The following is a 13,069-nucleotide window of genomic DNA, read 5'->3' as shown; positions in this document are numbered from 1 at the left end:
TCAGATGGAATAGCTCCATAATGACGTGTATGCGTCCAAATTTCCCTCGTCCTCTCCACCATATATATCTCCGCCCCATTTTGGTGGAGACAAGAGCATCCCCTCCGCCATATCGGCGAGCAAGCCCGGCGTCCCGAAGATGTCCTCCTCGTCGTACAACACTCCCTCTTCCGAACGCAACTTCTTCTCGTCCCCCGACATCACGTCCTCGGATTCCACCGGCTGGAATGCCTCCGCAGCCCTGGCCGCTGCCTTCTGTATTTCCTTGGTGTCCGCTGACGCCGGCACGGGCAGCCGCCATGCGGAGTCTGCGAAGTTGAGGCAGGCAGACCGGCCCCTCAGCGCGAGCGCCGCCACGTCGTGCGCCCTCGCTGCCATCTCCACAGTAGGGAAGGTGCCGAGCCAGATCCTCGACTTCTTTCTGGGCTCGCGGACCTCGCAGACCCACTTGCCAGAGTCACGCAGCCGCACCCCCCGGTACACAGGGTGGCGGGTCTCCCGGAACTTCTTCCTTCCAGCGCGCTTCTTCGGGTGGTGGGAAGCGAGGAGTACCTCCTTGTCGGAGAAGTTCCCAAGTGCCGTGGCACTCCTTCCGTCAGATGGCGGCTCGGCAAAGTCGAAGCAGCAGGAGTCGGGATGGGAATGAGAAGAGAAAGGGTTCATGGGAGGACGTCTGCAGTGGGATAGTGCGATAGCTGTTGGGTGGGAGTGAAGTGGATGATGAATGTGGTGGGGCTAGTGTTTATAAGAGACAGAAGCTGGCTGGAGAAGTGAGGAGTGTTTACTGAGTGATAAGGGGTGTTGAGTGGAATTGGGAGTGAGGGGTGTTGGGGTATATATACATAATATATGTAGCGGGGACACGGGATTCAAAGAGGAAACAGACTCGTACTCAATAAGAGTTTCTCCCTACGGGGAAGACGCCGAGTCTGAGTGAGAGGGACTTGAAGTGTGAAGCCCAGCTGTGGAGCGAGGGAGCGAGGGAGGGTGGTGCCAAGTTGAGTGCGATTCAGCGTGCGACACGTGTGCAGGTGGGGACGCGACGTGGCAAGTGGATTGGGTTTGGGCTCTTGGGTTGTGGGCTTGGGAGTGTGGTGGCGCTGCAAATTCCTTTGCGGGGGTTTTGACGGAGTAAAGAAGGCGCGGGGGACTTTCCGTTTTTATCGGAGCGAAGGGAAAGAAGGTGGAAGGGACAAAAGGTCGCCGTCGAAGGGCCCATCAGTTTTCGGCTCGCGCGATTCACTAGTTTTCATCCGAAATATCTTCGATCCCTGTTTTGGAAACACCCCCTGCCCCTAATTTCGTCTGTGAAAAAGCATATGTCCTTTCTTGCGCGAATTCCTTTTCGATCTTCTTGTTAGTGCCCGGGTTTTCTTGGTCTATTTTCTTTTCTTTTTACTAAACTTACAATTTATTTTATTGGGAGCACACAGCCACCCAATACGTTTTGCTTAAGAAGAGAGTCCAAATCCAAGCATCTGTCTTAACATATCCAGTCGAACCAACACCTATTTAAAAACACCAATTACTTCATAGTCTCTTCTCACCAAACAAGCGTCGATCTAGAGATTTCTTTCTTGAAATATTTAGCAATTGTCAATCATGAGATTTCTTTCTTGAGATATTCACTTATTGGCTCTAATATCGTTTGTTTGGAATGCGTTGCAGAATCTCGATACCTTTCGTATGGGGAGATCGTCGAGAGAGAGCTTCAATCCAAGTCTTTTAACATATCTTGTTGGATCTATCTTTACTTAAAAACTTAAGCTAATGAGTTATGAGCTAATTATGACATATTAACTACTCAACATCACACAAATTCTCTACGTTAGGCTTCTCTAGTACAAATCATGCATGCATCCTAAAATATTTTGTGTCAATCTAGCTTTGTTAAGGTTTAAAATTCTAAAATTACAATTGAACATATTTTATCTCACATAATTCAATGAGTGTCGAATGAGGGCAACACAAACAAGCCAAGAAACTCATGAGCTACTTGAGCTCACTTTGCTCGATTACCCAAACCGAAGACATAATCCTTGTCCAGTCTAAGTCAAGTTTTGAGTAATTCAAATCTTAGAGCTATGCAAGCTTAAGTTTAATAGTATTTGATTCGTTTACTTAAAAACTTAAGTCGGTGGTGTAGAATTCAATAGGTACATAAATCACGAATGTGATATTGCTTTTTATATGATTTAGTGATTATCAATCAAATGAAGTTGTGAATTCAACATATTATAGAGTTGAGGTCAAATTTGATAAACCAATTTGGAGATGATCTCGGCTAAATTCAATATTGGATCTATAATTTTGAATCTAAACGTTAATCATAAACTATCATATATAGTTGATTTGATCGGATAGAATATATATATATATATATATATATATATATATATATATATATATATATATATATATACCATAAAGGGGTTAGGATCGGAGTACTATATGAGAGAACAAGGAAGTATAGAGATTAACGAGATCTATATGAAAGAAGAGAGATGTATCTAAAAGTCAAAATGGAGTATAAGAACAAGAAAATAAATGACTTAAATAAAATCCACGAGAATTAAAAATAATATAAAGACAGAAAAGCAATATATAAGATATAAAGTAAGAGTATGCATAAACAAAAACCAACCATGAAGGTGGTCTGAACTTGTATTAAATAAAAGCGGAAAAGTTGAAATTACATGTATTGAAAGATGCAGAAACTTAAAGCATCAAGTCATCCACTAGGACGGTAATCCGCACTCCAGGGAGTATTGATGTGTATTACAAGAAATGATTAACCAACTATCATGTAAGTTAGTAACCCTGTATAAAACTATGTATGTGAAAACTAACTTACTTTGAAACCGGGGATACAAGGTAAGAGAGCTTGGAGATGGAAGAGATGAGGATGGAGATGGAAGAGATGAGGGTTTACAAGTGAGAGAGAGAGAGAGAAGAGAGAAATCTGGAAAATTTCGGTCCCTTCTTCTATGTCGAGAGGGTGTATTTATAGGGGTGCTACAGGTGAAAGTGCTTCTGATCTTTGAACGACAGAAAGTGAACGATGCGAGTGAATAGTGAACGAGTGTATGAACAACAAAGTGTCATGCTACTACGCTCCGGTGTGTAGCCTTTGCGCCGTTTGTAACAAGATGCATGTGATGTCTTTGAATTTAATCTCTCTAGGTTGATCCCGTAGCGCCGTCTTCATTGGTGTTTCCACTATGATGTGACCGTGAGGATCCGTCTGGTGTCTTGAGATTTGGAGGATCCACATTGTGATCCTTCCGCTTCTGAGAGCATTGTTCTAAGGATGTTGCAGTATTCTTCTTTGCTTTGGACTGCGGCAAGTGCTGCACTTGCCATGGATTTTTCCTGTAAAAACGATGTATTTGATGGGGCTGCAATTATTTGAGTCTTCTGGCTGTTTAGCCATGTTCTAATTGCAGCTTCGGATCCCCATTCAAGTCTATTGAATCCATCCCACCATTTTGTTTTGTATTTACGAACAAGTACTGGTACACCAGGTTTCGTGGATGTATTGTATTCAAACCCCCATGCTGTTACCCAAGAGATTTTGAATATTATAAAGAAATGCATAAGGCATGTGAACCTTATATCATGCGGTGTTGGTTTGAAGTGTTCACCTCAAGATCTTGTATCCTTGTTTGACTCGTGGGGTGTAATATTATGTCTAAGGGACCAAAGAGATCCCACCAAGAGTCAAACCAGTTTGATAGACTTTGTCTTGGGAAGTTATCTTTAAAAAATAACAACCAAGTGTGTTGGAAATTTGTATTTTGTCTGAAGAAAACATTCCACCAAGCTTGTTGGTAGTCCCGAAAGGTGTATGAGGAAGAATATGGTATGTTTTGGGTAAGTCTGGTTTGAAACTTTCTGGGTGTATGAGGTGAGGCTCCCCAATGTGAGGGATGTATGACTTTGCTGATGGATATAGTGGAGTATAGAATGTTTTCTGTATTGTTTTTGTCAGCAAAATGGGTAAATCTTGCTGATTCTGTCTCCACTAGAATTTGCTCATAATAAGCAAGGGTTTTGTTTGTATTATGTGGTTTGAATAACCAGTCTTTTGGAAAGATGTTTTTGCAAATTTGATTGGATCTTCGTCGAAGAATCCATCTTCTACGGTTAATATTTTTGAAATGATGTTTTAGGAAAGAATTTTGATTTTTGAGATTAAGGGGTTGCATGTGGCCTAATAATCACCTCATTCGAAATTCTTTTGTATTCTACTTGGGTTTTGTGTAACCCGGGGAAGGATTGTTGCTTACCTCGATGGCGTTGGATGGCTCTTTCTTTTCCTTGTTTTGTATAGATTGTGCAAGTAACAAAATGGTTTCTTTTGGTATCATGTTGGCTAGTTGGTTAAAGGCTAGCTTGGGATCGAAGATATGTGTTCTATTGTCAAAGGTGTTTGGTGTAGGAATGTCTGGTTGTTTTCTGCCATTTCAAGCCATGTCTTGACAGATGTTAAGCCTTTCGGCTTTGGTGGTGTATTGGAGGGTTCGGCAGTGGCTTTGCCTTTGCCTTTATCTTTGTCTTTTTTGGATCTTGGCATGATTGTATCCCTGTAAAAATTCTCTTGTGAGAAAATCAGGTAATGAATTTGAAGAACCATTTATAAATTTAATGTCAAAATCGAATACTGAAAGTATGGCTTGCCATCCGGCAAAAATTTGTTTTGATGCAATGTTTAAAACGTCTTTTTGTAAAACGTCTTTGGCTGATTTGCAATCAATCCTCAAGAGGAATTTTTGATTTAATAAATCTCCTTGGAATTTTGATATAGATAGAACTATAGCAAGTATTTCTTTTTTGATTGTCGAATAATTTTGTTGAGTGGAATTCCAATGTTTTGAAATGAACTAAACAACTTGTTCTTTGTTGTTATTGACTGGTTTGAGAATACCACCATATCCTAATTCTGAGGCATCTGTTTCAACTATTTTGAAAGTGAAAGGGTCAGCAAGGTGTAAGCATGGTATGTCTTTTACATGCATTTTGATTTGTTTGACAATGTCTGTATGGACAGAGGTCCAGGGTGGAGGATCCTTTCGTAACCTTTGGTGTAAAGGTTTACAAAGGATATTTATATTGGGAAAGAAATCTAAAATATAATTGAGACTTCCCAAAACCTTTGTAATTGAGTTTTGTCTTTAATCTCATCGGGAATTTATCGGTAAAAGAGATTGATCTTTCAATGGGGGTTATAGTATTTATATGAATGTAATGACCTAAAAATCTAATCTTTGTTTTGAAGAGTGCAATTTTAGTAGGAGAAACTACAAGACCATTTTGTATTATTATTTTTATGAAAGTAGATAAATGTTTGAAATGTTGTTCTATATTGGAAGAAAATACTAGAATATCATCTATATAAACTATGATGTATTCTGAATAAGGATTGAAAATCTCATTCATAATTCTTTGGAATTCTGAATGGGCATTTTTGAGGCTGAATGGCATAACATTCCATTCATATTGGCCAAAAGGGACTGTAAAAGCTGTCTTATATTTATCCTTATCACTAACTTGTATTTGCCAAAATCCCGACTTCATGTCAAATTTTGAAAATATTTTTGATCTACAAAGTCTGTTTAACAAATCTTTTTATTAGGTATAGGATATCTTATCCACCTAAGGGCTGTATTAAGAGGTTTATAATTAATGACTAACTGGGAACTCCTCTTTCAAGTTCAGCATTTTTATTGACATAAAAAGCAGAACAACTCCAAGGTGATTGGCTTTTTCTTATGAGTTTTTATCTAAGAGATCTTGTATTTCTGCTTGACAGAATTTTAAAACTTCTTGATTCATTTGTGTTGGGCGAGCTTTGGTAGGTATTTTGTTTTCGAAAAGTCATGTTCATAAGGTAGATCAACGATATGCTTTTTCTTTCCCAAAAGGCATTGGGTAGAGTAGAACATATAGTTTTCTCTATGTGTTTTTGTAGGGAGGCTATTTTCTCTATGATGTTTGGTTTTATAAGATTTTCTTCTATTCTTTTGAATTCTAAATCTTCTTTTAAAAATTCAAGCTGGTTTTCTTTGTCTTTTATAAGGCAATTTATTTCTGAAATGGAATGTTCTTGTAAAATATTAAGACTTCTTTTCTGTGATTTTGTTATGAAATTGAAGGTGATTTTTTTGTTTAAAGCAAGAGTTTCTATACCTTCATTAGTAACGTAAAAGGTTGGATTAATTGTATAAAAGGTGTTCCAAGGATAACCTTGTTGCCTCATGTTTTTTACTAAAAGAAAAGATGTTTTGTAAGACATTTGGTCTTTTATTATTAGGGCTTCGGGTAACTTGTATTGTATATTCAATTTGTCTCCCGAGGCTGATTTTAAGGATTCGAAGTTTTGTCAAAGTATCTCGTTGGAACAAGGCATTCCTTGATACAATTGAGGTCGGCCCCGTATCAAAGAGTGCTGTTGTTTCAATAATATACTCATTATTGATTTTTATCTTAATATTTATTATCCATTTTCTAGATGTTATTTCTGTTAATAACATAAGAAAGGCTGGATCGAGGCGTCTGGGTACTAGTGGTTTTATTTTGGTCATCAAGTTTTGTTTTTCCTTTTATGACAAGAGACTTTATATCAGAAATTTCCTGTTTCATTTCTAATTGAGTTTCTTTTAGGGCTTGTATTTCTAATTTTTGCTGTTTTATTTCGTTTTGGAGATCATTAATATTTATAGGTCTAGACTGTGGTTTTTGTTTCTATTCAAAATGTCTTTAAGATTGTAGGAAGTATTAGGCTTGGAAGTAATGTTCATAGTAGAGTGTAGTCTATCTAAGTATTCTTTTTTGGCTTCGGGTCAATTATTTTGTCAAAGAGTGCTAAGGAGAAATTCTTCTTCTTTTGTTAACATGTTTATTTCAGAACGGGTTTTTCTACGAGAGGCGTCTTCATAATCGAGTCGAAGAAGAATCTATTTCATTAATGCAAGACCTTCTTCCTCAAGAAGTTCATCGAGGAAGTATCACCGTTTTCTATGAAGATGTTGTTTAACTGGTTAAGAGTATTTTCGTCAAAGGATAGTTCATTTAATTTTTATTAATCCTACAGTATTTTGAAATATGACATTTTCTACCACAAGAATAACATTTGATGTCTTTAAAAAATTTTCTATCGGTTTGAGGTCTATTTTGGTTATTCTCGGTGTCTTTGTTTATTCCTACGAGGTTGAGGTTTGTTGTGATGTCTCTTTGTTTCTTTCTCGAAGGACAAGTTCCCTTACATTTTGGTTTTGTTTTTCATTATAAGAAGGGTCGTATTGAGCACAGAAATCTCCTAGACTTCTATTGGTGAGTGATTGTTCTTCCTTGAGTTGTCTTTGTAATTTGATAGTATTACACATTTGTGTTCCTTGTCTGTAAACATAAGAGACTATTTCTCCATAAGAAAGAAGATCATAAGGTATTTGGCCATTGTATTCTTCTCTAATTTTATCTCTAACTTGATCACCTATAATTTGTGGTAAACCGGCTAAGAATTTTTCTTTCCAAAAGGGTTGATTACGTCGGGTCTAATAAGAACCCTTTGAAAGAAAAGCTCTTTGTATTCTCTAAATCTTCCTAAGGATTTGCAACGCATATTGGAAAGGAGATCTTGGTTTCTATCCCTAATATGTGAAGGGTCTCCTACAAAGTGTTGTGAAATGGAATAGATAAGGGTATTGACCGCATCTTGGATGAGATGACCATGATCATCATCCATGCGTTGACCAAAATCATCTACCTTATAAGCGGTTAAAATTTGTGTCTTTTGTTCATCTCGTCGTAATTATCCCACCAACCTTTTAGCTGTCCAAGTAAATCCGGCTACTAAAGATTAGCAACAACATGGTCGAAACATCTTGCTGTGTTTTGTAGGCATTAGCAAGCATCACCATGTTGTTAAGAATGTTCATAATATTGGTTTTACGCAACACCATCAATGTTCCATTCATAGATGGCGTCGGGAGAGTATTTATTTTGTATTTTTGCGATGATTCTTTTTAGGCAATGTCTGGTGGGGTAGCTCTACTATAATAAAGTTTTTGGGGTTGTCTCCAATTGAGTCTGTTAATCTCATTGACTGACTCATTATCAGGATTATCAGAGGGTTTGGTCAAAGTATTAATGGTGGGTTGGTCTGGGAGTGTCTCTAATGATAAGATTCTGGAATTTAGGAGTGTCTAGTATAGGATCGGTTCTAGCTTTGATTTTCCTAAGAGTTTTTCTTTTGTTCTATAGCTTTGGCAAACTCTGGGCTAAGATTTTTTGGAAATTCAAAGGCTTTAAAAATGGGTTTTTTGAGTGTGTCAACTTGTGGTGTAATAAGCTGAGTAGGATTCTGGAATGTGGATTCTATCCTATTCAACTGTTTTTCTATGGTTACTAAATGTTGATTAGTAAAATTGTTTTGTTCAATAACTTTGTGGGTGTAGAGAGAGTCTCCTTTGTCTGGAAGTCTAAAGGGAGTGACTGTAACCTCGCTATCTCCATGCTGTATTTTTATTCTCCTAAGGGGTGGATGATTGGATTCTATGGTTTCACCATTATCAAGTTTCCACTTATAATGATGATCTAAAACAAATATTTCTTTTGGTTCAAGGAATTGTTCTTCTAACCAATCAAAGAAGAATATGTGGACTTCATATTCGTATATGTAGTCGTAATATTTTTGTTTGACGTCTTTTGCTTTGTCAGCAAAGGTTTTGAAGAACTATTCTCTGATTTGTTTGTTGTCTTCAGAAATAAATTCTTTATTAAGAAAAGTTTTGTTTGGTTCAAAATGTTTTTCTAGAACATTAAGCTCAGCATCTATCATTTGAGAATAAGTAGGAGAATGATGAGGGGAGTCTGTACTTTCTAGAACTGGTTCAGGCTGGTTTTGTTGATAAACCGGCCGGAAATCCCCGATCTATTATCTAAACCACTAATTTCTGGTTCAGGAGGTGTCTCTTGATTAATTCTACTAGTGGAAGGAGGTAAAGGTGTTGTATCGTGTGTGGGAGTATCTCTATGTATACTAGGAGGAGGAGTGTTCCTATGCGTACTAGGAGGAATGGTGATTATAGGAGGAAGATTAGGATTAAGATCTATGGACCTTGTATAAGAATTGTGAAAAGAAGGACTAGATCTTGAATCGAAAGATTTTCTAGGAAATCTAATGGTCACTCTTCATTCCGGATGTTGAATGACATTAGTCGGATCTGTATTTTGAACAACTTGTTGGGGGAATTTGGTTTTCTAATTCCCATTGTTCTGGTAAAGTAACTTGGTTCCAATTAATAGACCTAGGAATTGTTGTATTAGCTCTAGAAATGTCAGTTTGGAGGAGAAGTGTTTCTCCTCGGGGACTATGTTTGAAAGCATTTTCTCCAAAGGCGGAGGACATGGCTTTATAATAAATTCTATAAACAAGGGCTAAAGGAATAGAACCATATGCCACTTTGTAATTATGGGTTTTGATTTGGAGTGTTAGGGCTCTAAGGATGTTCTTATCTTTGAGGGATACAGAAAAATTAGGATAACAGTCAAAATGTATGGGTCCTTTGCAGAGACTTGTCTCTACAGTACCGAGAATGGATTCATCGTAGTTTAAAAGACGTGCATCACGTAAGACTAAGAGAATGGAAGTATTAAGGCCTTCTTTAGTAAGAGGTTTGACTCCTACTTGGACTAGTCCTATATGAATGTAGTTGTATTTTTGTTTATGCTTTTAAATGGACTCTTTGTTCAAAAGATGTATTTTTCATAAGAATTAGAAAGAGGAACATCTCTTTCTTCAGTAGTTATGACATAGTCTGATTTTTGAAAAATTTCAATTTTGATTGTTTGTATATTTCCTTAAGCTGTATTTTAGGAATTTCCCAATTTTCTATAGATTTGTTGAAATCTTCTATTCTTACTTCTTCTCTATGTATAGGACTTGGATCTGAGTCCATTTGTGATAAAGAACTAGAGGAAGATGTAGATCTTCTATGTAAACTCATACTTAAGATCGGAACTATTCCTTCTTGAACCATTACAGCTAAACCAACGGTCTAACAGCCTCTCGGGGACTTACGGCTGGACCACTCTGTAGAAGCAAGAAGGATGCCAACGAATGGCTCTCGATCTAAGTGTATGTATATATATATATTTAAAAAAAGTGTACACGTGGAAAATCCATCAAAAAAGCTCATAATAACTACAAATATGTTTTCCTATATTGCATCATACATTTGCATTAGCGTCACATTATGCACAAAAAAGGGACTCGTAGTCCTGACAAATATATCATCCATTGCACGTGCATGGTCAAAATTTAGGCATCATTTTGTATTTGATACAACTTTTGCGAACTCACCTTCAAAGAGAGATAGTTGTTAACACTTAAATTTTGACAATCCAATTAATGTTTCATTTTAAAGAAAATTAGAAATCAAACATAGTCACTATACAAAAAATTTAAGGTAAATTGCATTAGTTTTAAGAGCATTTTATTGGATAGTTGCATTTTCTCTGGACTAGAGGCTGATGGACTTAGATGGAAAGTTCTAAACTCAATTAATAAATTGGACTAAATCCATTTGAATAATTAATTTTGGCCAACCCAAAGAATATCTCGTGTGGTCAAAATTCGCATCATAGAACAAGTTGGAATAATTGAAATATCAAATTATTAAATAAGATACTTTGAAGGTAGTTATTATTATTCTATGAATACTCAATTAGAGGAAATAATCATAAAATTGCCTAAGTTGAATATTAGAATTTGGAAGCAAAATATTTTTGAAAAACCCTAGGGTGGAGACTAAAAGGAAGGCTTGGGCTTCACAGTCGGAAAATACAAAGGCCACACACATTGAATACAGTCTCATAATTTTTTAGCATCCACGTTCTCCACAATGAGAAACGAAAGAGAGAGGGTCTAGGAAGAGAAAATATTTGGCTTGCATAATATGTGCTAGTGCAACAAATAGAAAGGACACCGATGTTGCTACACGTGTCTTTTTCCTATCTTTATCCCTTTAAAGCCTTATGATTGCTCAAAGCGGGGCCCATATGTCAAAACTATTTTGAATAGAGTGGGAACTCCTCTCTCTCTCTCTCTCTCTCTCCCCCCCAATCGAACCCTCCTCCAACCGGTGAACTCATCTATCCCTCTCTTTGCTCGACTTTCTCTATTTGCCCAACGCTTTGAACTCTGGCCCCCCTCTCTCCCTCCGACGAACTATCAAGCCCTTGTTCAACTGACAAGCCACCACGCCGCCCCCCTAACTCTGCCATCGTCGAATCTCTGCGCCCTTTCAGCTGTGCCCTCTCTTTCCCTTCAAGTCACAACTAAGCCGTCGTCCAATGAATCACCGCCTGGCCCTGAAAAACTGGTTATATGCTTTGCTGTACGTGAAATGCTTGTTTTCCACGGGGGGTGGTCATCTGCGTTTTTTTTTTCTTTTTTCTTTAAATCAATTCCTATGAGATCAGCAGTGTCCTTATGCAATCGTAACTTCTTATTGTTTTCTCGGGTTTTTGCTAAGAAAACTTCTCAGTTGGTCAAGACTTGAGTGTCACATTGGTCATAAAAGTTTCTTATGCAGCGTATTTCGAGACTTTGAAGTTACGTGGAAGTAAAGAACTGATCTGCCTGAAGTTCAGGCATATTGTGGAGACAACCTTTTTTGCAGAAATATCAAGTGAGTCATGGATGAATATTGGATGAATCATTGAGCATGTTGTCCATTAAAAGTCTTGTGAGGTGAATTTCCAGAATGCACAGATCTCGGCTAGTGTTAAACTATTGGATCCTTGTGTTAGTGTCCATTGTGAGAACTGTTGCTGCTTTAGATGAACACCAAGGCCCCCAAGAAGACTTCTTGCCAGCTTATAATAGTTTGTCATCGTTTTTTCGGTTTCTTTTGCCTCATATGATTAATGGATAGAGTCATGAGCAGGGAAGTTGCCCCTCTTCTCAGCGGAAGAAGATGGCAACTACCATTTTTGAGGCCTGTGCGATCACAACAGGTATCGTTTTGGGCTGTGGGCTATTCGACCCTGAAAGACGATGAAATTTAGGATGACCTGCAAACCGAGTGAATCGTATTTTGAAATTTATTCAAAACTAAAGTACAAGCATAATCATATTGAGAACTTGGAATGTGATGTATTGATAATTCTGTGTCTCTTTGGTTTGTACATTTCCTTTCCTATCAAAGGAGCCAAACTGATGTCCCTTTCTGTTGACTATGCTTCTTACTGCCTTCTCAAGAGAGTATATCCTAGCTGCTATTATTGCAAGTTATCTTTTCTGGCATGTGTCTTGTCATTACCAATCCTGCTTCGTGCCTGTGGGTTAGTCTACGTGGTTGCTTGCCTTGCCACCTTTAATCATTCCAGAGTGACTTGAAGAGAGTTCATGTGCTGAACGAAACGCAAGGCCTTGGTCGGTGCAGTCCTCATAATATGAAACAGCCAAAGACAGTCTGAGTTCTCTTCCGCACATAAGAAAACCAATTTCAATATGGATCATCGTGTCTTCCAGATTAATGCTTTCGTATGGGACTACATCTTGTTTATGTTCATGGGTTCTGTCACTTCCTTTATCCTTGAGCTCATTGCAAAGCATTGACGGAACGGGATCGTTCTGTTAACCCTCTTAATGGTCCTGGACACATTTGCTGTGCTACTCCTCTAGAATTTAGCCGAGAGCAAAAAGGACCCGAACTTAAAGAACCTATGCGAATTTCATTGACACACTTTTGCCATATGCATGATACATTCGAAGATCAATTGGGTAAGTCTGAAAACCACTTCTCTCAAATTCATGATGACTTGGGCGGTCTCTTCATCAACTATATGCAACGCCCAATGTAACTGCGAACACAGCCCACTTTCATGCTTCGTTTCACTCACCTATGCGCTCTATCGGCGGCCCAACTTCAGAAAAGTTGTGTTTGGTCTATATGCTTTTTATCTAACGGCACACCACAAAAATGGCTTCCGAAAATAACTCCTGTTTTCGTACCCTTCACCTTTCATCCGCATTCTATTAAAGAAACTTCTAAGTACGGCA

The 13,069-nt window shown here is 38.0% G+C and overlaps 1 protein-coding gene across 1 annotated transcript; it reads right to left on the bottom strand.

The window, feature by feature from the left end:
- Positions 1-781, bottom strand: LOC104449126 (dehydration-responsive element-binding protein 1D). Its single transcript, XM_039298837.1, has one exon. The coding sequence runs from the start codon at positions 661-663 to the stop codon at positions 1-3; it is 663 nt and encodes a 220-aa protein (XP_039154771.1). The 5' UTR covers positions 664-781.
- Between the last annotated feature and the right edge of the window lie 12,288 nt (positions 782-13,069).

The sequence above is a fragment of the Eucalyptus grandis genome, chromosome 1 (assembly GCF_016545825.1).
Source record: "Eucalyptus grandis isolate ANBG69807.140 chromosome 1, ASM1654582v1, whole genome shotgun sequence".
Taxonomy (NCBI): Eukaryota; Viridiplantae; Streptophyta; class Magnoliopsida; order Myrtales; family Myrtaceae; genus Eucalyptus; species Eucalyptus grandis.
The sequence above is the reverse complement of the archived record's forward strand: the minus strand, read 5'-3'. Positions and strand labels throughout refer to the sequence as shown.

Bases quoted from the DNA above. Each gene is read 5' to 3' on its own strand.
- LOC104449126 (XM_039298837.1), bottom strand. From the start codon at position 663: ATGAACCCTTTCTCTTCTCATTCCCATCCCGACTCCTGCTGCTTCGAC.